The following is a 24,745-nucleotide window of genomic DNA, read 5'->3' on the forward strand; positions in this document are numbered from 1 at the left end:
CTTATTTTCAAAGTGATTTTTTAAACAAACATAGATATGCCATATTAGACAGGTTAATATATAATTGTTGAACTCAAGACACAGAAAATATGGAGTAGGTAGAATACCTGTCTAGCAAGTACAAAATAAAAAGAGTTCAAACCCCAGTACTACCAACAAGAAAAGAAATGCATAGAGATAAATATAATGAAGGTACTCATAATGATTAACAGTGGAGGGCAAGGTTAAAAGAAAGTACTGATTAAAACACCCAAAAAACTTTCATTCCCATAAAAACAACCTCAGAACTCATAAGGGTTACCCAATGGAGTTTAGGCCCAGTGTAATTTAGAAGTTAGGGGCTTCAGCATAAGAACTAAATTAAGCACCAGTGGCTTATCCTTGTAAGTCTAGCTATTCAGGAGGCTGAAATCTGAAGATCTCAGTATAAAGACAGCCCTGGCAGATAAATCTCACAGATTCATCTCCAATTAACCAGCAAAAATCAGGAAGTAGCTCAAATGGTAAAGTGCCAGCTGCTAAGAGAAAAAGCTAAACAAGAAGCCAGGCACCAGTGGCTCACGCCTGTAATCCTAGCTACTCAGGAGGCTGAGATCTGAAAATCAAGGTTCAAAGCCAGTCTGGGCAGAAAACATCTGGAGACTCTTAACCAATAAACCACCAGAAAACCTAAAGTGGCTCTGTGACTGAAGTGGCAGAGCGCTTGCCTTGAACTGAAGAGCTGAGCCCCACAACTGCCTCCCCCCCCAAACAAAGGAGGAGGCAACAATGCTTGGTAAGAAATGTACTCATTACCTTGCCCATGTAATTGTAACTCCTCTGCATGGTATTTTCACAATAAAAAAAAAAAAGAATGAGAGGCCCTAGGTGGTCCCAGTAGCCCATACCTGTAATTCTAGCTTCTCAGGAGGCTGAGATCTGTGGATTATGGGTCAAAGCTAGCCCAAGCAGGGAAGTCTGATCTATAGTTAACTACTACTTGAGCTAGCTTGAGCAAAAAAGCCCAGGGACAACACCCAGGCTCTAAATTCAAGTCCCAGGACAGGTTCAAAAAAAACAAAGAATTTCTTGGAATACATGTCAATTACTGCTTTGCCTTTGCCCCTTTCTCATGTTAGAGATTCTTTTGATTCATTTTTCTTTGCAGAAGAATAAACCTTCATAGGTGTTATGTTTCCTGTAGGAAGCACATTTAATAACTTACAGCATTACCCTCAGCATCTAAGATTAATCTTTCTCTTTTTTCACATCATTTTTTGTTTCCATGCTTATTTACAGCTGAAAAGCAATAAAACCCTTATATTTTCTTCCCTTTTATGTATTTCCTTTTGTTCTAAGTAAGAATCAATTCATTATTTCTGTGTGTTTTTTAGGTTTGATAACAACTTGGCATTTCACTGCAAAAACAGGAAATTACCTAGAAGCTAAACCATTCATTTTTGCAAACAGCAATCTCAAGACTTTCTCCTTCTGCTCCCAGGTCAAATCTCCAATATCCACATTTCTTTGAGTACTTGTCCTGAAAATTTTAAAAGAAAAAAGAGCAGAAAGAAAAATTAAAACCATCCTTTCTTCTTTAAAAAAAATATAAAATATACAGAAGAAATTTCCTCCAACTGAATACATAATGTATAGAAAACAATGTCAGCCATAACAAAACAAACTATGTCAACCATAAACTTGAAAAAGGTATGTTAGCCATTTCAAAAGTATAGTCATCATTAAGATCAAAGTAACAAAATATTTATGCTCAATTAAGCAAAAAAAGCAAAATAGAATACTGCCATGAAACATTGTATATCCAGATACACAAAGATAAAGAAAAAACATTGCTTATTACTGATAGGCATTTAAGCATTTTAAAGTTTTTTTTTTTTTTGGGTCCGGTCGTGAGGCCTGAACTCTGGGCCTGGGCACTGTCCGTCCCTCAGCTCTTCAGCTCAAGGCTAGCGCTCTACCACTTGAGCCATAGCGTCACTTCTGGCTTTTTTCTTTTTGCTTATGTGGTGCTGAGGAATCGAACCCAGGGCCTCAGGCATGCAAGGCAAGCGCTCTAACCACTGAGCCACCTTCCCAGCCCTTAAAGTATTTTTTTTTCCTGCCAGTCCTGGGGCTTGAACTCAGGGCTTGGGCACTGTCTCTGAGCTTCTTTTGCTCAAGGCTAGCACTGTACCACTTGAGTCAAAGCACCACTTCCAGCTTTTTCTGTTTATGTGGTACTGAGGACTCGAACCCAGAGTTTCATGCATGCTAGGCAAGCACTCTACCTCTAAGCCACATACCCAGACCCAGGCATTTCTTTTTCTATAAAATACTGTTATGAAAACAGAAAAAGATAAACTTAGATAGCCAGGCACCAGTGGCTCATGCCTATAATCCTAGGTACTCAGTAGGCTGAGACTGAAGGATTGCAGTTTGAAGCCAGGAAAAGTCTGTGAGACTCTTTATCTTCAATTAAGTACCAAAAAGCCAGAATAGAGTTGTGGCTCAAGTAGTGGACTGCCAGCCCTAAAAGAAAAAGCTAAAGGGATAGTGCCTAAACCCTGAGTTTACAAGAAAAATAAATTTGGTTATTAAGGGGAGGGGGGGCTCAACTCAGGACCTAAGGCTTCAAACTTAAAGTGTCTTGCTTTTTTTGGTGCCCTACCCCCTAAACCATGCCTCTACACCAGCCTTTTGGTAGTTATTTTGGGAGATGGAATCTCAGACTTTTCTGTCTGAGCTGGCTTTGAACCATGATTCTCCAGAACTTAGCCTCTTGAGCAGCTAGGATTATAGGCATGCCAAAGGGATCCTGCTCTATTTTTGTGCTTCTAGCTAAGGCTGTAACTACATTATTTCCAGCTAAGCTTTCTAGGCAGGTCTTAATAATTTTTTCCAAAACTTCATAAGCTACTATTTTTTAAAAAGTTATGAAGGCTGGGCCGGGTGCTGGTGGCTCACGCCTGTAATCCTAGCTACTCAGGAGGCTGAGATCTGAGGATCACAGTTCAAAGCCAGCCCGGGCAGGAGAGACCGTGAGACTCCTATCTCCAATAAACCACCAGAAAACCGGAAGTGGTGCTGTAGCTCAAGTGGTAGAGTACTCGCCTTGAGCTGAAGAGCTGAGGGACAGCGCCCAGGCCCAGAGTTCAAGCCCCACGACTGACAAAAAAAAAAAAAAAGTTATGAAGGCTGGGAATGTGGTAGAGTGCTTGCATAGCATGCATGAAGCCTTGGGTTCGATTTCTCAGTACCACATAACAGAAAAAGAGTTAATATGAAGCTGGGCGTCAGGGGCTCACTCTATAATCCTAGCTACTCAGGTGGCTGAGATCTGAGGATCATGGTTCAAAGCCAGCCAAGACAGGAAAGTCCGTGAGACTCTTATCTCCAGTAAACCACTCAGAAAACTGGAATTGGCACTGTGGCTCATGGTAGAGTGCTAGCCTTAAGCTGAAGAGCTGAGGGACAGCACCCAAGCCCAGAGTTCAAGTCCTACTACTAACAACAAAAAAGTTAATACTGATGTTGTATAACATAAACGTTTTTGGGGTGTGAAGGCATACATCTGTAATCCTAGCTTCTCAAAAGAGTATCAAGGATTTTAAGTTTGAGGTCAGCCTGAGCAACTTAATGAGATCTTGTCTGAAATTATAAATAAATAAGTAAATGGAGATAAAGTTCAGTGACAGAATTCTGATGATACAATAGGACATTGACTGCTGAGTAGGGCTGAGAATGTGGCTTAATAGTAGAGTGCTTGCCTAGCATGCATGAAGCCCTGGGTTCAACTCTTCAGTACCACATCAACAGAAATGGCACTGTGGCTCAAGTAGTAGAGTGCTAAACCTTGAGCTGAAGAGCTGAGGGACAGCGCCCAGGCCCAGAATTCAGGCCCCACAACTGACAAAAGAAAAAAAAATTACAAATTTGATGGCAACCTGGGCTACAAAGTGAGTTCTAGGCCAATCTGGTGTGAGATCCTGTCTTAAATACATATATGGGAGAGATGCAGGTCAGTGGCAAAGCACTTGACACCCAGTATACACAAAGCCCTGGGTTAGATCCCCAGCACTGCACCAAACAATAATCATTAAACAGAAAATGCCTTTTTTGGTTGTTGTGCCAGTACTGAGGTTTGAATCCAGGGCCTGGATGCTTTTTCGGGGCTTTTTTTACTCAAGGTTCTACCACTTGAGCCACAGTTCTGCTTCCAGTTTTTGGGTGATTAGAGGTAAGAATCTCATGGACTTTCCTGCCTCAGCTGCATTCAAATAGTGATCCTCAGCCTCCCAAGTTGCTACGATTATAGGCATGAGCCACCAGCGCCCAGCTCAGAAAATGCATTTGGTAACCCACTAAGATGCTAAATTCAAGCTGGGTACTGTTGACTCACACTTGTAATTCTAGCTACTCAGTAGGCTAAGATCAGAGGATTATAGTTCAAAGCAACCTCAGACTGAAAAGTCTGTGAGACTCTATCTCCAATTAATTAACAAAAAGCTGGGCTGAAAGCATGGCTTAAATAGTAGAGTGTTAGCTGTGAGCAAGCAAGCAAGCGATCAAGCCAAGCAGACCAAGAGTGTGAGACCCTGAGTTCAAGCTATGGTACTGAGACAAAAGAAAAGAAATTCTGAGTTAATAATAGTAAGAAATCCTTTTAAGTTTTCCTTTTAACTTGTCCTTTTAAGAATCAAATTAAGTTAGAAAAAACACTTTTTCGGATAATCTTCAAAATGTAGAGCCAGGTGCCAGGGGCTCACGCCTGTAATACTAGCTACTCAGGAAGCTGAGATCTGAGGATCCTGGTTCAAAGCCAGCCCAGGCAGACAAGTCTGTGAGACGCTTATCTTCAATAAAATACTCAGAGCCGGGCACTGGTGGCTCACACCTGTAATCCTAGCTACTCAGGAGGCTGAGATCTGAGAATAGTGGTTCAAAGCCAGCCCGGGCTAAGTCTGTGAGACTCTTATCTCCAATAAATCACTAGAAAACCGGAAGTGGCACTGTGGCTCACGAGGTAGAGCGCTGTGCCTAGAGCTGAAGAGCTGAGGGACAGCGCCCAAGCCTAGAGTTCAAGCCCTACAACCAACAAAATAAATAAATAAATAAATAAATAAATAAAAATACTCAGAAAAAGCTGGAAGTGGCGCTATGGCTTAAATGGTAGAGTAGTGCTAGCCTTAACCAAAAAGAGGCTCAGAGACAATGACCAGGCCCTGAGTTCAAGCCCTAAGACTACCCTTCCCCCCAAAAAAAAGATGTACTATAATTTAAACAATATAATTAAATATAATTTCTAATTTAGTGGTTGATGGAGAAAGACTATGTTAAGAGGCAAAAGTACCAACAGGAATGGGTTCTGGTGGTTCACGCCTGTAATCCTAGATACTCAGGAGGCTGCAATCTATAGAAGCCAGACTAGGCAGAAAAGTCCCTGATAGACCCTTATCTCCAATAAACCACTCAAACACTGGAAGTGGCCAAGTGCTGGTGGCTCATGCCTGTAATCCTAGCTACTTAGGAGGCTGAGATCTGAGAATCACAGTTCAAAGCCAGTCTAGCAGGAAAGTCCATGAGACTTTTATCTCCAATAAAACCCACTAGAAAACCGGAAGTGATACTGTGGCTCAAGCGGTAGAGCACTCGCCTTGAGCTGAAGAGCTGAGGGACAGCGCCCAGGCCCAGAGTTCAAGCCCCACGACCAACAAAAAAAAAAACAAAACAAACTGGAAGTGGTGCTGTGGCTCAAGTAGTACAGTGCTAGCCTTGAACACAAAGAGGCTCATGGACAGCACTCAGGCCCTGAGTTCAAGCCCCACAACTGACCAAACCAAACCAAACCAAACAAAACACAACAGGAAACACTAATCAATGTAGACAGTCATCAACTGTCTCAAGAATTCTATTACCTTTATACAGTGGCAGGAAATTCGTAGTGTATTTTGAAAATTGGGAGAGAAATACAGCAATGTGGAGGAGCATTACTGAATATCTTCCAACCCACAAAACATTTTTGCAAAACTACTACAAAGAATATTAAACTGTTGGGGCTGGGAATGTGGCTTAATGGTAGAGTGCTTGCCTAGCATGCATGAAGTCCGAGGTTCCATTCCTCATTACCACATAAACAGAAAAAGCCAGAAGTAGTGCTGTGGCTCAAGTGACAGAGTGCCAGCCTTGAACATAAGAAGCTCAGGGACAGTGCTCAGCCCTGAGTTCAAGCACCAGGACTGGAGAAAAACAAATTAAAAAAAAAAGAATATTAAACTCCATTTTAAAAATTTTGATATGGGGCTGGGAAGGTGGCTCAGTGGTAGAGCGCTTGCCTTGCATGCTCGAGGCCCTGGGTTCGATTCCTCAGCACCACATAAGCAAAAAGAAAAAAGCCGGAAGTGGCGCTGTGGCTCAAGTGGTAGAGCACTAGTCTTGAGCTGAAGAGCTGAGGGACAGCGCCCAGGCCCAGAGTTCAGGCCCCACAACCAGACCCAAAAAAAAAAAAAAAAATTTTGATATTACCTATGAATTTCATCCAAGGATAGTAAAGCTAATACAATAAAACATATGCTTACTAAAAATTATTTAAGCTGAAATTAACTTATAAGTACTTTCCAAGTTAGAGCTGGTAAAAGATACTACAGTGACATCTTTTGGTAGAAATAATTTAGTTTCTTTAACAAATTTCTACCATGAAAAAAAAAAAAAAGAGGGGCTGGGAAGGTGGCTCAGTGGTAGAGCACTTGCCTGGCATGCATGAGGCCTTGGGTTCGATTCCTCAGCACTACATAAGCAAAAAAGAAAAAAGCTGGAAGTGGCGCTGTGGCTCAAGTGGTAGAGCACTAGCCTTGAGCTGAAGAGCTGAGGGACAGCACCCAGGCCCAGAGTTCAGGCCTCATAACCGGACCCCTTTCCCCCCCCCCCTGCAAAAAAGAGGTGTCTACTAAGAACACAAAACAAGACAGGTGCTGGTAGTTCACACCTGTAATCCGAACTATTCAGGAGGCTGAGATCTGAGGATTGTGGTTTGAAGCCACTGGGACCAAAAAAAGTCCATGAGATTCTTATCTCAATTTAACTATCCTCAAACCAGAAGTGGAGCTGTGGCTCAAAGTGGCAGAGTGCTAGCCTTGAGCAAAAGAGCTCAGAGACAGCACCCAATCCCAAAGTTTATGCTCCATGACCAACCAAAAAATAAAAACACATACATACCAAGTCCCACATAACTGTTAAACATAGAGGTTTCAAAGATGAGTAAGACAGCACCTATCCTCAATAACTTACTGAAAAATCACTTCAACATTTGGATATTACCAAACTGAACTTATTCTGAGTTCTTATTTCTTTAAAGGACATTAAAAGGCAATACAAAAAAGCAATGTGTTCAAGTGTTATTAGTACCATTTTTCAGCCTCTATGAGATCTTGATTCACACTATTAGTGCTGTATTCTCTGCCATCAAATGTCCTGATTTGGGGATATTCTGTTCTTCCTGAACATGCTGTTCTCATCTTTAAATTGAAAGCAGCTTGTGCTAACTCCTTATAGTTTTTCCTGCTGAATATAATCTGTTGCTTCACTTGGTGTAGAGCATCTAGAAAGAAATTTTCCACTTCTGTCCTCTCATCCAGTATGTTCTTGGCCAGCTTCTTCACTCGATTCATTTCCTTGTCCTTCATATCAAGAATCTGCTGCAGCTTGTCAATTTCTACCAGACCTGCCTGATTCTCTATGGTTGCCTGTTGCCGCAGTTTCAAAATTTCTGCCTCAAACTCTCTAGTCATGAAAGTTAGAGCATTCTCCAAGTTTAACACCCTCTTCTGAAGAGTCTGGATTTGTGATTTCTGCTGGGCAAGTTGCATAATCTTTTCTTTAATTAATAACTCATTGATCTCCTAAAAACAGAAAAGATGAGTTTTTTTTAATTGATCCAGAATTTAAAAGTTGCTCAATAATTTCCACTACCTTCATGATATTTGACAACAGGATGAGTTGGTGATTATTTTGTCATTTTTGCATATAAGAAGCAATAAATAGGGCTGGGATGTAGCTCAGTGGCAAAGCACTTGCCTAGCAAGTGCAACATCCTGGGTTCAATCCCCAGTACCAAAAAAGAAAAGACAAAAAAAAAATACAGTTAAAAAAAAAAAAAGCAATAAATATCCTTGGGTCCATGCCGGGATTTGTGAAGTTAATCCACTGATTTTACTAATTATGAAACTTTCTCTAGAATTCTGAAAGCTTAAATATTTTATACTATCAAAGTCAGTAAAACTACACAGTAAAACATTGTGTAACAAAAATATAGTAGTCTCCTGCTCACCTATCCCATAGTCCATTTTCCCTTTCCTTTTTTTCTTTATTATTTAGAGAGGCAATATGCTCAGCTAAAAGCCCAGCTTCCCTTGCAATTCTGCACAGTTAAGTTCTGGTGAGTGAGCTATAGATAGAAATATGTGTAGGATTCCCAAGAAGACCTCTAAAGAGCACATGTTTTTTGTCTTCTTACCCTTCCTTTCTGTTGTTTGGAGTACAGCTCCAATAGCCATGTTGGCCATAAAGCAACTCTGAGGATGCAGGTCACATATGGAAGAGTAGAGCTAAAGAAGCTATTTCTTGATTTTGTGACATGAACTTTCCTGCTCTGGATTGATTACCTACAGACTTCTTTTAGGAGAAGAAATAAGTCCTTATGTGGTATCACCACAAAAGGGTTTCCTCACAGCCAAACCAATTCCAAAGTGATCAACAAGAGGCAAAGCAAAACAAGCATTCTAAGGTAACAGAAGATATGAATCATCATGTTTGTATTTCTGGTTCATTCTATATAAAGTTAAGCCTAAGTGTCCTTTTCTCTTTTTTTGGCCAGTCCTGGGGCTTGAATTCATGCTCTGGGCACTATCCCTGAGCTTCTTTTGCTCAAGGTTAGTACTTTACTACTTGAGCCACAGCACCACTTCTGGCTTTTTTTATTTATGTGGTACTGAGGAGGGTTTCATGAATGCTAGGCAAGCACTCTACCAATAAGCTACATTCCCAGTCCAAGCCTATGTGTCTTATAAGTCATTTGATAATTAATCTTTTCTTTTTTTGGGTCCGGTCATGGGGCCTGAACTCTGGGCCTGGGCACTGTCCCTCAGCTCTTCAGCTCAAGGTTAGTACTCTACCACTTGAGCCACAGCGCCACTTCTGGCTTTTTTCTTTTTGCTCATGTGGTGCTGAGGAATTGAACCCAGGGCCTCAGGCATGCAAGGCAAGCACTCTACCACTGAGCCACCTTCCCAGCCCGATAATCTTTTCAAGTCATCAATTAGATAAAGAATACTCTTATGTCCATATGTATTATTATTATACTCAATTCTTGGAATTTACCAATCCAATTCCTAAACAAAACAATAGGAAACAAAACCCAAATGAAAATGGGAACCTTTTGATGTAAAAGGATAGTATGACTCTCTTGCAACCTCTGGGAATCTTTTTGTAGAGCATCAGCTTCCTTTAGGTGGTATGAAAGAGCTTTCTGGAGATAAACATTCTCTTTAAAAACATTTCTTCCAGCAGCATTCAGTTGTCTGAAATAAGCAAATATAACTATCTAAAACATAGGCCTAAGTTTAAGATATTACTAAATTACAACAATGATTGCTTCAACATTATTAATAGCCACCACTGGGCTAGGTATGTAGCTCAGTGACAAAATGATTGCTTACATATGCAAGGTCCTAGGTTTGATCCCTAGCAATACTTACACATGTGCATGACCACTACTCATGTAACTTACTGTGGGTATTCTTGTGACTAAATTCTTATCTTATAGTAAAGTGAAAAGTGATGACACATGCATAAAATTCCAGCACTTGAAAGGCTGAAGCAAAATGATCTCAAGTGCCTTGGGCAACATAGTGACAAAAGTGCTATGTGGCTTCCAGGTATGAGCTTCCCACGCTTTATTCTATCCACTTAATTGAAGAACTTGAAGAACTACAAGTGGTAGAGGTAAAAGATAGAAACAGTTCAGGTTCCTAAATCACCACTGAAAGAAAACTGCCATTCCAACATGGAACATGAAAAGTCATTGAACCTGAGAGTTCATTTGTTAATATAATGCACTTTAGTGTTACTTTCACTAATATACCTCATGAAAATCCTGCAAAGTTAATATTATGGCCCTACTTTCAGAATTTTTTTAACTTTTATTTTTACTTTTTTCTGAGACAGGGTCTCACTAGCCAGGCTTGCCTAGAACTTGTGGTCCTCTTCCTTTTAGCTTCCCAAGTGTTAGGATTACAGACATGTACCACCATGCCCAGCTGTAGCCAATTTTCACATGAAGTAACTAACTTTCAAGTAAGTTAATAATTATTTGGTCAGTTAAGATGCATGTTGAAAATGAGCCTAACTTCCAAAGCTTAAGTTCTAACATGTCATGCTACTTACTAGAGAGGTAGACATAATGAGTAGGGCATACAAAGAGAAAGAAACAGGGAGTAAGAGTAGGCCAAACATTAGAAGAAAGCTTGCCAGGAAAGAAGCAGGAAGGTAAGGAGAAAACAGACCAATTAAAAGAAATTATCTAAAACAGGAGGCAACAACTTACACCACAGCTTCATGGTGGGCTCTCTCTGCCAGCATTACTATCTTCTTTTCAGCCTCTTTTTCTAGACGGTGCTAGAAAATAAAACAGGGCGATTAAATACAAAATTATATTTTTTAAAACAAATTGTAGCTGGGCCCTAGTGGCTCATGCCTGTACTCCTAGCTATTCAGATGGTTGAGATCTGAAGATTACTGTTTAAAGTCAACCCAGGCAGAAAGGTCCATTAGGCAACTATTTCTTTTTGTTTTTTTTGGGGGGGTCTGGTCGTGGGACCTGAACTCTCAGCCTGAGCACTGTCCCTCAGCTCTACAGCTCAAGGCTAGTGCTCTACCACTTGAGCCACAACGCCACTTCCTGCTTTTTTCTTTTTGCTTATGTGGTGCTGAGGAATCGAACCCAGGGCCTCAGGCATGCAAGGCAAGTGCTCTACCACTGAGCCACCTTCCCAGCCCAAGGCTCCTATTTCTTAACCACCAAAAAGCCTGTAGTGGAGCTGAGGCTCAACTGGTAGAGAGCAGTGTTAAGGAAAAAAGTTCAGGGACAACACCCAGACCCTAAATTTAAGCCCCAGGATTGGTACCAAAAATGTATACATCAGAAATGTATACATCAGAAAGTAATTAGTTCAGAATGTCAGATAAAATACTAGTGGTCCATTTGACCTGATGCAAAGAATTCTAAAAATACTGAGAAAAGGCAGCAAAAAGGATAGCTTGAACACAAGAACTTAGGTGTATCAATTTCCCCATCAAACATGATATGTACATGGAGGAACCAGGAAACCATACCCATAATGGAGGGCAGAACTGAAGGAAATTTCTACTAATTCAATGTGATTGACAGTTATGAGAAAAGCTTTTCTATTCAAGTAGTTTGCTTCCTTTCTGTTAATCTTGCGAAAATTATTTTTCTGAATCTTCCTGCTTTTTTGGCCAGGTGGCTTGGCCCTTTTGTTATTTACATTCTTCTTTTTCTGAGCACTTTAAGAAATCCTGTTAGAGGGGCTGCGAAGGTGGCTCAGTGGTAGAGCGCTTGTCTTGCATGCATGAGGCCCTGGGTTCGATTCCTCAGCACCACATAAAGAAAAAAGAAAAAAGCCGGAAGTAGAGCTGTGGCTCAAGTGGTAAGCGCTAGCCTTGAGCTGAAGAGCTGAGGGACAGTGCCCAGGCCCAGAGTTCAGGCCCCACGACCGGACCCCCAAAAAAAAAAAAGAGAAATCCTGTTGGAAGCTCTTTAAATTTTAATTCCATCCTGTTAATTAAGCCACATCCTTTTGCAAATTGTGAACCTGAACTCAGTCAATGATGGAGGGAGAGGGAAGGTAGGGGGAGGGGTGTGGTGGGAAAGGGGGAGATTGCTGGGTTAGGGCTAAAAAGGGAGCAGCCTGCCTGCTTTGTGTGCTTGCCTGCCAGGTTTTTGGCTGACCACTGGGCCCATCCTTCTGCAGAAGTAAACTTTGCCTTGCAGAGTTCAAGTTAGTGTCTTCATTCCTATGTGACATCCCAACATCTCAAGCTATTTCTAACAGTCAGTCACTTATCAATTCAATAAATGCCTATTGGACACTATTACTATATCAAGTTGTTTAAAATAATAAAGATTCTGTGGTAAAAAAAAAAAAACAGAAAAGTTTCCTAATTTAATGCATTCCTGGATCCAGTATAGAAGCCAAATCATAATAACATACTGAGAATTTCCTGTGTCCCCGGCATAGTTCTAAGAGCTTTATGTAAATTATTTCCTATTGGAAGGCCCACTATCATGTAATAGCAGCCCTGAGGCTCAAGCTAGTATGTACCAATATGGTAAAAGGCAGATATTGCCAACCAACAATTATTCACATCCTCCTTTTCCCATCTCAAATTCCACTAGGTGACTGGAAAAAGAAAATAACTTTCCCAACATCCAAACTTCCACTAATCAGTTTCCTAGCATCTTTTAAAACATAGTTCAGGACAATAAGGTAAAAGAAACCCACTAGGATCTTCTGGGACAGTTTTTATGACCTCCATATAAAACAGAGAAACACATTTGGAACCTTCCTTCCTTCTTGCTCAAATATGATCAAAACTTGGGAAGTGGTAATCTGACTGAAGTGGTAGAGTGCTAGCCTTGAGCACAAAGAGGCTCAGGGATAGGGCCCAGGCCGAGAGTCAAGCCCCATAACTGACCAAAAAAAAAAAAAAAAAAAAAAGAGCACATCTCCACTTCTAGCTTACTTATATTAGCCAGTAATTGGAGCTAAGAATCTCAAGGATTAGTTTGCCTGGGCTGACTTGGAACCACAATCCTGAGATCTCAGCCTTCTGAGTAGTTAAGATTATAGGCATGAGCCACCAGTGCCCAGCTTAAAATTTTTGCTTTTATCAGTTAAAAATTAACAAACTAGCCGGGCGCTGGTGGCTCACGCCTGTAATCCTAGCTACTCAGGAGGCTGAGATCTGAGGATCGCGGTTCAAAGCCAGCCCGGGCAGGAGAGACCGTGAGACTCCTATCTCCAATAAACCACCAGAAAACTGGAAGTGGCGCTGTAGCTCAAGTGGTAGAGCGCTTGCCTTGAGCTGAAGAGCTGAGGGACAGCGCCCAGGCCCAGAGTTCAAGCCCCACGACTGACAAAAAAAAAAAAATTAACAAACTAAACAAGGAATCTCTCTTTTTTTTTGGGGGGGGGGGGGGAGGGTCCAGTTGTGGGCCTGAACTCTGGGCCTGGGCACTGTCCCTCAGCTCTTCAGCTCAAGGCTAGCGCTCTACCACTTGAGCCACAGTGCCACTTCCAGCTTTTTTTCCCCCTGCTTATGTGGTGCTGAGGAATCAAACTCAGGGCCTCATGCATGCAAGGTAAGCACTCTACCACTGAGCCACCTTTCCAGCCCTAAACAAGGAATCTCTAAGTGCCCAGCACATAAAGGACTAAATATTGAGATCTGCTTTCTGCTTTCCCTATTTTTATTTTGTTGTGTTTTTTGCTTTTTGCTTTTTTTTTTTTTTTGTCATGGGGCCTGAATTTTGGACCTGGGTGCTGTCCCTCAACTCTTCAGCTCAAGGCAAGAGTTCTACCACTTGAGCCACAGCGCCACTTCCAGCTTTTTCTATTTATGTGGTGCTGAGGAATCGAACCGAGAGCCTCATGCATGCAAGGCAAGCACTTTACCACTGAATCATCTTCCCAGCCTGCTTTTTGATTTTTTTTAAGACAGGGTCTCACTACATATCCCAAACTGGCCATCAACTCATAGTTCTCCTGCCTCAGTATCCTGAATGCCAGAACTGCAGATGTATGCCCTGACAAACAGCTTTTGCTGTGTTCTAATAAGACCAAATAAAATGTTGATACATCTTAGAAGACATACTTTTGTTCTAGTGAGCTTTTCTTAAATTTCCTAATATTCCATACCTTTTCTTCAAAGAATTTGCCTTCCAGTCTTCGGAGAGTGTCCTGATGTTTCTTCTCCGTGTTCCTTAAACTTTCTTTCAGCTGAAATTTAAAAGTAAAAAAAAAAAATGATCAATTGGAAAAATTCTAATGAAGAAACATTTCCTGTTATACACTAATTCCTGATCCTAAAGACGTAGAAAACTTCAATTTACTTGCCTCTGAGTACTATGTTTCCCTCATCTTCTACAGACTTGTAAGACTGAGATGGTGTTTCCCCCACATTTTTTTTTGTTTGCTTTTTTTTTTTTTTTTAATGGTACTTCATATTGTACTTGTGGCCTCATGTGTGCTAGGTGGGGAAAATTTAAGACTCTTATACATTGATAACAGTTCTCCACATTCAGACAAGTTATTCTTTTTCCAAATGCCTTCAAGTATGGAATTATAAAATCATAAAATTTTAGAATTGGAAAAACCTTAGGAGCCAGACTATACAATTCTCTCACCTCATATAATCATCTTGGTGGGGTACCAGTTCATGTCTAGCTACTCAGGAGGGTGAGATCTGAGGACCATAATTTGATGCAAGCCTCGGCAGGAAAGTCATGGAACTCTTATCTCTAACTACAAAAAGGCTCAAGTGGTATAGTGCTAGTGTTGAACAAAAAAATCTAGAGACAAGCTGGGCGCTGGTAGCTCACACCTGTAATCCTAGCTACTCAGGAGGCTGAAATCTGAGGATCACAGTCCAAAGCTAACTCAGGCAGGTAAGTCCATGAGACTCTTATTTCCAATTAACCACCAGAAAACCGGAAGTGGTCCTGTGGCTCAAGTGGTAAAGCAGTTGCCTTGAGCTGAAGAGCTCAGGGACAGTTGCAGAGGCCCAGAGTTCAAACCCTAAGACTGACTAAAAAACAAAGAACAACAACAAAACAACAACAACAACAAGACAGCATCCAGGCCCAGTTCAAGCCCCAGAGCCAGCACAGACACACACAAAAATCACTTTTGTGAGGAAAAATACCTAGAGATAGATGTATCACTAACTCAAATCTTATTAGTACACAGGCTTCTCCTTAATGGATAGGTCTCCCTACTTCTATTCTCTAAAACTATGCAGGATAAGAGACATAAAATTCTTTTAGGTAAGGAAATATGAACTAAACAGACGATATTCTACTGGCAAGAATAAGATGGAAACAGACATACTTAATCTACCATTCATGTTGAAAAAAAGGCAGTACAGGTCTTTCCATCAGACAAAGAGTAGGTTAAATGATGATTGTCTCACTGGCTGTCTGACTCCAAGAAGTCACTTGACTGTTGATTCAGGTTGCCAGGCATAAAAAAACAGGACAGTACCATTAAAAAAAATAGTATAATAGTATTTATCTCCTATAGGAGTGGAAAGACTTAAATAAGAGTAAATAATATAGGAAAAGTACTTAGTGTAATTAAATGTTTAATATATACTTACAATTTTTCTTAAAATGTTTTTATTTTTGTCAATACCAGAGCTTGAACTCAGGGACTCTTGTTCAGATTGTGTGCTCACTGTTAGTGCTGTACCAGTTGAACTGTATCTCCAGCCCCTATAATCTATTCTACCATATTAAATCTTCATTTTATATATGGCCTCTTTCAGATGTTCTTTCTTCCTAAACAGTTTCAGATAATTTCAAAGACTTTCAAAACTGTCAACATAAAATTCTACAAAAACATCTTGGAGGTCTATAGAAATGGACCTTTCATATGCAATTAGACAATATGCCATTAGATAATACACATCACAATTGTTAAAAGTTCATGTCTTGCCCGATGCCAGTGGCTCACACCTGTAATCCTGGCTACTCAAGAGGCTGAGATCTGAGGACTGTGGTTCAAAGCCAGCCCAGGTAGGAAAATCTGAGACTCTTATCTCCAGTAAATAAAAAAAAAGCCAGAAGTGGCGTTGTGGCTCAAGTGGTAGAGCACTAGCTTTGAGCACAAAGAGGCTCAAGGACAGCTCCCAGGCCCAGAGTTCAAGCCCCAGACTGCACACACACAAAAAAGAAAATGAGTTCATGTTTTGCTTTTTTTTTTTTCTAAAGAGATGAACAGGTTCTTGTTATCTGTAGATAGATAGATAGATATACATTTTTTTTTTGTCAGTCATGGGACTTGAACTCTGGGCCTGGGCACTGTCCCTCAGCTCTTCAGCCAAGGCAAGCACTCTACCACTTGAGATACAGTGCCATTTCCAGTTTTCTAGTGGTTTATTGGAGATAGGAGTCTCACGGTCTTTCCTGCCCCGGCTGGCTTTGAACCTCGATCCTCACATCTCAGCCTCCTGAGTAGCTAGGATTACAGGCGTGAGCTACCGGTGCCCAGCGTTCTGGATGTATTGTACAGACTGGAGTGCAGAGGTATTCTTAGGCATGATCCTAGCACTAATCAATACTTGTAATATGGTAATCCCCACTGATCAGGTCAATACCTTGATGTCATTGGGTGCAGACACCCAATGAACATAGCACACCACATGCCTGAATTTCTGGACTCAAGCTCAGTATCCTACCTTACTATCTGGTACTACTGGCACAAACCAGCAAGCACACCATTCACAGTCTTTAACCCATACATTCTACTTCTAAGAAGTTACCGGAGAGCCAGACACAAATAACTCATGCCTATAATCATAACTTCTTGGGAGGCTGAGATGTGAGGATAGTGGTTCAAAGCCAGCCCAGGCAGGAAAAATCTGTGAGACTCTTACTTTGAGGGAAAAAAAAAGAGCTAAGGCAGGGTCTAGGCCCTGAGATCATGCCCCCAGACCACCAGTGGCTCATGCTTGTAATCCTAAGATCTGAGGATCACAGTTCAATGCCAGTCCAGGCAGGAAAATGTGTGAGACTATTATCTCCAATAAACTACTCAGAAAAAGCAGGAAGTGGCATTGTGGCTCAAGTGGTGGAGCCCTATCCTTGAGCATAGAGAGGCTCAGGGACAGAACCCAGGCCCTGAGTTCAAGCCCCAGGACCAGCCAAAAAAAAAGAAAAAAAAAAGGTATTTTCTCATTCCTTAGATTTTCATCATTTATTACAGTATAACAGCAAAGAACCATTAATAAGTTATGCTATATCTATCCAACGTAATTCCTTATTTTTTCCAAGAGTTTACAAAAATATTTAATGGCACTGAAAAATGTTACAATAGTAAGTAAAACATCAGAGTAACAATTTGTACATGACTTTTGTAAAAACAGCACATAGACAAGTTATATTTCTACAAAGCAGAACACTACATACCAAAATTTTAACAAGTTACTGCTACCTTCAGGTTATGTAACTGTGAGTAGCAGGGTTATTTATTATTATTAGCCAGTCCTGGGCTTAAAGTCAGGGCCTGAGCTCTGTCCCTGAGCTTTTTTTGCTCAAGGCTTGCATTCTACTACTTGAGCCATAGCACCACTTGCAGCTTTTTCTGGTATGTGGTACTGAGGAATTGAACCCAGAGCTTCATTCATGCTAGGCAAGCACTCTAAGCCACTAAGCCACATTCACAGCTCAGAAGGGTTATTTTCCTTTCCTTTCTTTTGTGTGTACTTGAACTCAGCACCAGGGCCTGGGAGCTGTCCCTAAACTTTTTGACTCACCATCTTGGCCCTCCTGAATAGATAGAGTTACATGCATGAGCCACAGACACCTGGCATCTTTGTTTCTTAATCTGTTAAATTTGATGAAATACACATTACCACTTTGTCAAAGAACTAAAACAAGCACCTAAAAAAATAACCTACCAGTACTTATTCTGTTAATCAGGTAGACAGTGTTGCCCAGGCTTACCTGGAACTATGGATCCTCTTGCTTCAGCAGCTGGGATTACAGGTGTGCACCACATATCAGCTTTTTTTTTTTTAAACATATGCCTTAATAACTTACAATTTAAGTGTAGCTAGTCTCTTTCCAAATTGCAAAATGAATCGTGCATAAACTTTTTTTCCTTAACGTCTATCTTCCAACTTTAAGTACACTGGCCCCTGACACTTGCCCCGTTTCCTCTGTTTGAAATTCCAATTAACCGCCTTATTTTTCCCCATAAACTAGTAACTTCTGAATTTCTAAAGTGTTTATTAACAGCTCTTTGGAAGATCTGAAGTCTATTTAACCACTAGGCGGCAACACTGTTCTTTCAAGCGGAAAAATGACACACTGCTCACCAGAGTATGTACTAAACTCATTTTGATTTGAATGTATAACTATGACATGTTGAGAGTTCCTGAAAAGTTGACTGTATTGATTCAATCTGCAGCATATTCATATAAAACAAACTTGATATTCCTTCTAGAAACTAAAACCCATTCCTTCGGTTACGGTTGTTTTGGGGAGCTTTTGAAGACCAGAAGAAAAATATTTCGAAGGGAAATTTATGAAAAACCCAAGCCATGAGAATTAAACTCCATCGGGGTCCTCTGCAATACTGCAAGCACCACACTCTGCTGCAGCTCTATGCTTCCTCAGTTTAGCAATCAGTTCTTTGGCAGGATTGAAGACACCGCTGGTCTGCTGGTCACAGACATAACAGCGCGGACTGGTGCGGAAATGCTGCAATGCACAGCTCTCACAGAAATAATGCTTGCACTTGGTGACAACTGGGTTTTGGTAGGTTTGACGACAGATGAAACACTTGAATGGTATTTCGTCATCATCGCTTCCTACTTCGTAGTTTTCCTCCTCACAGACACCATAGCGACCCTCATCAAGCTCACGCTCGATCTGCCACCCGTGTTTGTAATCTGAACGGTCGTGGAGGAATTTGCAGCTGTCTCCAAAGCCGCAGAAGCCAGTCTCCTTGTAGTCCTTACAGATGTCCGGCTGGTAATCCCAGCGCACTGTGGCACGCAGGTGCTCGGGCGCTCGGATGGGGCCCTTCCTGACCATCCCGGAGGATGCGTTGCCCATGGATGTGTCTTTGGGCTTTATGTATTTCTGGTAGTTATTGATTCCTCGGTAGATCTTGTCATCTTCCTTGCCCTTCAGCTCTTCCTGGATCTTCTGGCTGCGCTCGAAGATGGCCTGTGCATCTCGCTCCTTGTCTGTGTCCAGCTGGTACACGGCGGTCGCGCCCATATCCTCAGGCCCCGCGGGCTTGGCAGAGCGGGTGGACTTGTAGACCACGCCCAGACTTGCACTCTCCTCTTCCTCCTCCTCCTCCTCCTCCCCCGGGTCCCCGTCCCCGCTCGGGCGGCCGTCGGACGCCTTCGGTTGGCCGACACCGCGCGTCTTCTGGACCATGGGGTTGTGAACTGCCCGCTTCTTCTCGGGTCGGACCACAGTGCTGCTTTCGTCGCTACTGCTGTCGCTGTCCCCAGACTCCGGGCCGCACGACGGACGCTTCCTGCGGCCAGCAATGCCTTTCCGCTTGGGCTTTTTGAAGAGGAACGTGCACACCCGGTCCGCCGACTTCCCCGGAGAAACTTGCTCTGCCATCCCGGAGTCTCGAGCTGCCAAACGGCCGCGGCCCCACCGTGGAGTGGTGGCCTCGGCGTGGAGTGGCGCAGGGCTGTGACGTCACGGCTGCGGGACGCCCCGCCCAGGCTGAGCGCGGAGAATGATTGCGCACGCGCTACCCCAATCCAGGTTTAATGTGGTGAGTGCAGAGGGTTTTCATTGAGTCCTTACTAACGGTTGAATAAATGATGCCGCACGTGTATTTTATAATTCAATGAATACAAAATTCGAGACGCAAGGAATTTACAACCAAGGATAGGCGCTGTTCCTAACGTCTGTAATTTTAGCTACTATGTAGGTGGAGATGGGGAGGATCGCAATTTGAGGCCAGCCCGAGAATAAAGTTTGCAAGACCAGGTAGTGGAGAAACGTATAGAAAGACCAACGTATAGACCAGCCACGGCAAAAACCAACACCCAGTTTTAAAAATAATGAAAGCATGGGGCTGGGAAGGTGGCTCAGTGGTAGAGCGCTTGCCTTGCATGCATGAGGCCCTGGGTTCGATTCCTCAGCACCACATAAGCAAAAAAAGAAAAAAGCCGGAAGTGGCGCTGTGGCTCAAGTGGTAGAGCACTAGCCTTGAGCTGAAGAACTGAGGGACAGCGCCCAGGCCCAGGGTTCAGGCCCCACGACTGGACCCTAATAATAATAATAATGATGATGATGATGATGAGAGCAAAAAGAAAGAACCAGAAGCATGGCTTAAATGGTGGAACACCTGCAGAAGTCCACAATCTTGTTGGCCAGATGTCAAGGTAGTATATAGGTAAGTAGTATAAAAGTACAGTAGAAAAGGTGTAATTCCCCCCTCCCCCCCCCCCCACCCCATTTTGGATTCTTTGGCATTAGGTCTCACTATATAGCTCAGGCTGTCCTGGTATTCACTATGTAATCCAGGCTAACCTAAAACTCATCTTCCTCCTTTCTCATCTCCCAAGTACTGGTAATACAGGCATATACCATTGCACTTGTTTTGTGTTAAAAGTTCTTTTTATTTGTAATTTAAAAACAAACTTGCAAAGTCCAAAAACTGCCCTTTGCCTCTCAACATAAATTAGACACTGTTCAGAATGATTGCTGATAACAAAACATGCCAAGGACAGGGGTGCTGGGTGTGGAGGGAAAGAGAACTTAAAAACAAAAAAACATTTCACCCACTGATAAAAAAAAAATCTTGCTGTGCAAGATACACATAAGACAAAATAAAGTCTAAACAGGAGTGGGAAAGGTCTTATCCTCAGCACTATTGGGGATGGGAATAAAGGGATAATTTCTGCCTGGCTCTCTCCCTAGGATTGCTCACTCTGGGCAATGTTATCCACCAAGTCATGAGTGAGTACATGAGTAAGTTTACAGAGGGGACTATATGGGAAGAAGCTTCTGCCTCCCATAATCACCAGCACATCAGGACAGCCAGGTGAGTATATCACCATGGAAGCAAATGCTCCATCTCCTATTAAGCATTCAGGCAACTGTATCCCTGGCTATATACCATGATCACAAGTGCTATAAATCAGGACTTTCAATTTCATACAGCAGAACGTCACTTTATATAATTCTCACCACATGTCATGCACTAAGTACTTTACATATACTATTTGATTTAATGCTATAACATCCCTGAATGCCTTTATGATCCCCATTTTAAAGATGAGGGAACTAAGCAAGTTACAGGAAGAAAGGTTAAGTAACTTGCTGGTGGCAGTTTCCTATGTCACTGTTGTTAGCAAAATGAGCTCCCTTCCCATAGCCTAGTATACTCTTTCCCCTTTCCACAGCTTAGCATGCTCCCTTCCTAGGCAACACTAGGCCCATGTAGTAAAGGCAGTAAATAATCAGCCTCCAACCCCCCCTTACCTTGGGATGGCACATCTCTGGAGCAACTACCACCATATAAGGCAACAAGAGCCCCTTAAAGTGACCTTCAGGTCTGGGTAGCTTCATGGCCTCTTATCTACTATTTGGACAGCAGCCATAAATCCTAGTCTGCCATGATGAAGCCCCTGTCCCACACATCCATACCAGGGTCTCCACCTTCTAGCCGCTTCTGGCCCCTCCTAAACATCCTAGGTTATATAGGTCACCTCAGACAATAGATGGTGCTTCTTCTCACTTCTCCCTTGTGAGAATGGTTCTTGAGGGGGGGGCCCTTTTCTGACAATAAACCTTTCTTTGTTCTCTGTACCTGATGTCTGTGTGGTTTTCTAGCAAAAGTAAAAAGCTAACAGCTACTGTATTTTAATTAATGCAATGAAACTATATTCTGGGTTGAAGGAATGGAAAGTAAGAGAAAGAATATAAGTACATCAGAGAAACTTGCTGAAAGTATTTGATATTCCTCATCCTACTCACTTCTACCCAGAGCCTTCTGACTTTTTTGGTAAAATTATTCATCAGGCTAAACATATATTTCCCTTTAGAACTATGCTATCCCCCTCCCAGCCCATTGTTTTCTAAGAAGTGGTAGTTCACTTCTTATTACAGTCAATAAAAATATGTAACTGCTGATGAACAATGGTGACTTGGTTTAAGATTTGGTAAGTTCACAAATAAATCAATGTTTAGAGAAAGAATAGTTGAATGGTCAAGACTTTCAGCTTCCTCTTTTTCTCTTGTGATCTCTAAAATGTCAGAGCTCCTTGATGTTTCACAGGAATGTGAAGAGTTTTTGTGTAGTCAACTCTAATGTCTTATTTAAGAAAGAAAAGAGAAAAAAAAAAAAAAAGACTAAAAGATTAGGAGCCAGGCGCTGGTGGCTCACGCCTGGAATCCTAGCTACTCAGGAGGCTGAGATCTGAGGATGGAGGTTCAAAGCCAGCCAGGGCGGGAAAGCCTGTGAGACTACTATCTCCAATAAACCACTAGAAAACCAGAAGCTGTGCTATAGCTCAAGTGGTAGAGCACTTGCCTTGAGCTGAGGAGCTGAGGGACAGCGTCCAAACCCAGAGTTCAAGCCCCACGACCAAAAAAAAAAAAAAAAAGGATTGGGAGGAAAGAAGGAAAGGAAAAAAGGAATTAAAGGAGTGGAGGAAAGGGAAGGAAGGAACTTACATCCTCTAATTCTTTCTCCACTTGGATTTTTCTCTTCTGGAAATGTTTTATTGTTTTCAGCTCTGTCTGAATCATACTAATTTCTCTGGCTTTTTCATAGAATCTTCCTTCTAGATGATTTATTTGCATAGTATACTTTTGTTCCTATATTCAAAAAAGAAGCCAGAAAGTTAGGAAAAACAAAAGTTCTATATAGTCATGTTTCACCTGAAGCCTTGAGCCACTTGTTTATCTTCTTTGAAGAAATGTTCCATTCTTTTTGTTTAAAGTGTTAATTTTTGCATACAATATTAATTTCTTTAAAATGATCCCAATCTACCTTGAATAAGAAAGAAATTCTGGAAGAATGTATACATATAATTTAGTAGGTAAAGCATGTGCTTAGCATGTTCAAAGTTCTGAATTCAATCTCCAGCAACAACAAAAAAACCCAAACCAAAAAAAAATTTTATACTCAAAACAGAAGTGTGTTGTTGAATTGATAATAAGAACTTCGTGGAGCTTGAACTCTGGGCCTAAGCGCAGTCCCTCAGCTCTTCAGATCACTCAGATCAGAAGGAATGTGGTTCAAAGCCAGCTCAGGCAGAAAAACCCAAGAGAGTCTGTCTCCAAAATTGCCAGCAAAAAATCAGAATGGAGGTCTGGCTTAAGTGGTAGAGCACCAGACAGGCAAGCAAACAGCAATATGAGGGTCTGAGTTCAAACCCCACCAATGGCAAAAACAAAACAACAACCAAACAAGCCTCTTAAACTATTTCTAGGCATATATTGTTGGTGATAGTGTTGCTATTGCAAGATTGTGTGAGGTGATTATATAGATTATATTGATTATATTGAGGTGATTATATTGATATCATTAAGAACAGAGACTGCTGGGCACCGGTGGCTCACTCCTGTAATCCTAGCTACTAAGGAGGCTGAGATCTAAGGATCAAGGTTCAAAGCCAGCCCGGGCAGGAAAGTCTGTAAGACTCTTAACCCTTATAAACCACCAGATAACCGGAAGTGGCGCTATGGTTCAAGCGCTAGCCTTGAGCTGAAGAGCTCAGGGACAGCACCCAGGCCCAGAGTTCAAGCCCCACAGCCAACAAAACAAAAAGAACTGAGACACTTCAGGCAAGGAAGAAAGGAGAAACATATAGAAAAAAGTTAAAACATTCTGCATTCTGGGACTGGGGGGAGGGGGGTAGCTCAGTAGTAAAGCACCCATCTAACATGCATATGACCCCAAAACTTGTAGGTCCTGTGTCTCTGAACTAAAAACTCTGCGTGAATTTTTTTTTTCAGTTGGGGTTTAAACCCAAGGCCTCATAGATGCTAGGCAAACCGTACTATGGAGCTATTTACCCATCTCTCATAATCTATATGATTCTTATTCATTATCTTTTTTCCAGTTTCCATGCTTGCATTCAGGTCCTCATGCTCAGCTGGCTTGCTTGCTCATGGCTGAATGTTCTTATACTTTTTTTTTTTTTGGGTCCGGTTGTGGGGCCTGAACTCTGGGCCTGGGCGCTGTCCCTCAACTCTTCAGCTCAAGGCTAGCGCTCTACCACTTGAGTCACAGTACCATTTCCAGCTTTTTTTTCTTTTTGCTTATGTGGTGCTGGGGAATCGAACCCAGGGCCTCATGCATGCAAGGCAAGCGCTCTACCACTGAGCCACCTTCCCAGCCCCTGTTCGTACACTTGAACCACCTCCAGTCCAGCTTTTTGTTGATTAATTGGAAATGGAACCTCTCACACTGTCTGCTCTGACTGGCAACTGTGATCCTCTAGAACTCAGTCTCCTGAGTAGTTAGGATAATAACTACTATACCACATAAATATTAACAGAATTTTTTTCACTTTTATTTGGTGTTGGGGACCGACCTAGGTTCTGGTAAATACTAGGCAAGCACTCTTATCACAGACTATACCCTCTTCTTCTTCTCCCTTCTCCTCCTCCTCCTCCTCCTCCTCCTCCTCCTCCTCTTCCTCCTCTTCCTCCTCCTCTTCCTCCTCCTTTTCCTCCTCCTCCTCCTCTTCTTCTTCTTCTTCTTTCCTCCTTCCCCCCTTCCCTCCCCCCCCTCCTCCTCCTCCTCTTCTTCTTCTTCTTTCCTCCTCCATCCCCCTCCTCCTCCCTCCCCCTCCTCCTCCTCCTCCCTCCCCCTCCTCCTCCTCCTCCCTCCCCCTCCTCCTCCTCCTCCCTCTCCCTTCTCCTCCTCCTCCCTCCCCCCCCTCCTCCTACCTCCCCCTCCCCCTCCTCCTCCTCCTC

At 42.2% G+C, this 24,745-nt stretch overlaps 2 protein-coding genes across 3 annotated transcripts in view; both read right to left on the reverse strand.

Moving 5' to 3' along the window:
• Bbof1 (basal body orientation factor 1) overlaps positions 1-24,745 on the reverse strand; it is a 40,034-nt gene that overhangs the window by 6,310 nt on the left and 8,979 nt on the right. Inside the window, exons 4-9 of the mRNA XM_042692837.1 lie at positions 22,493-22,636; positions 13,971-14,051; positions 10,577-10,647; positions 9,407-9,551; positions 7,381-7,874; positions 1,418-1,519 (exon numbers count right to left, since the gene is read on the reverse strand). Coding sequence (XP_042548771.1) covers positions 1,418-1,519; positions 7,381-7,874; positions 9,407-9,551; positions 10,577-10,647; positions 13,971-14,051; positions 22,493-22,636 — 1,037 coding nt within the window. The remainder of the gene's footprint in view (positions 1-1,417; positions 1,520-7,380; positions 7,875-9,406; positions 9,552-10,576; positions 10,648-13,970; positions 14,052-22,492; positions 22,637-24,745) is intronic.
• On the reverse strand, positions 7,830-19,443 carry LOC122118657 (E3 ubiquitin-protein ligase RNF113A-like). 2 transcript variants are annotated; one of them, XM_042692527.1, is made up of 5 exons: positions 17,777-19,443; positions 15,162-15,272; positions 13,971-14,051; positions 9,444-9,551; positions 7,830-7,874 (listed from the first exon to the last, which is right to left on the reverse strand). In XM_042692527.1, exon 1 carries the CDS (start codon positions 19,418-19,420, stop codon positions 18,383-18,385), a length of 1,038 nt encoding a protein of 345 aa, XP_042548461.1. In that variant the 5' UTR covers positions 19,421-19,443; the 3' UTR covers positions 7,830-7,874; positions 9,444-9,551; positions 13,971-14,051; positions 15,162-15,272; positions 17,777-18,382. The 2 variants fall into 2 exon arrangements, with proteins under 2 accessions (XP_042548461.1, XP_042548459.1); XM_042692525.1 differs by lacking the exons at positions 7,830-7,874; positions 9,444-9,551; positions 15,162-15,272.

Source organism: Dipodomys spectabilis, unplaced genomic scaffold, assembly GCF_019054845.1.
Source record: "Dipodomys spectabilis isolate Male_0828 unplaced genomic scaffold, ASM1905484v1 ptg000157l, whole genome shotgun sequence".
NCBI lineage: Eukaryota > Metazoa > Chordata > Mammalia > Rodentia > Heteromyidae > Dipodomys > Dipodomys spectabilis.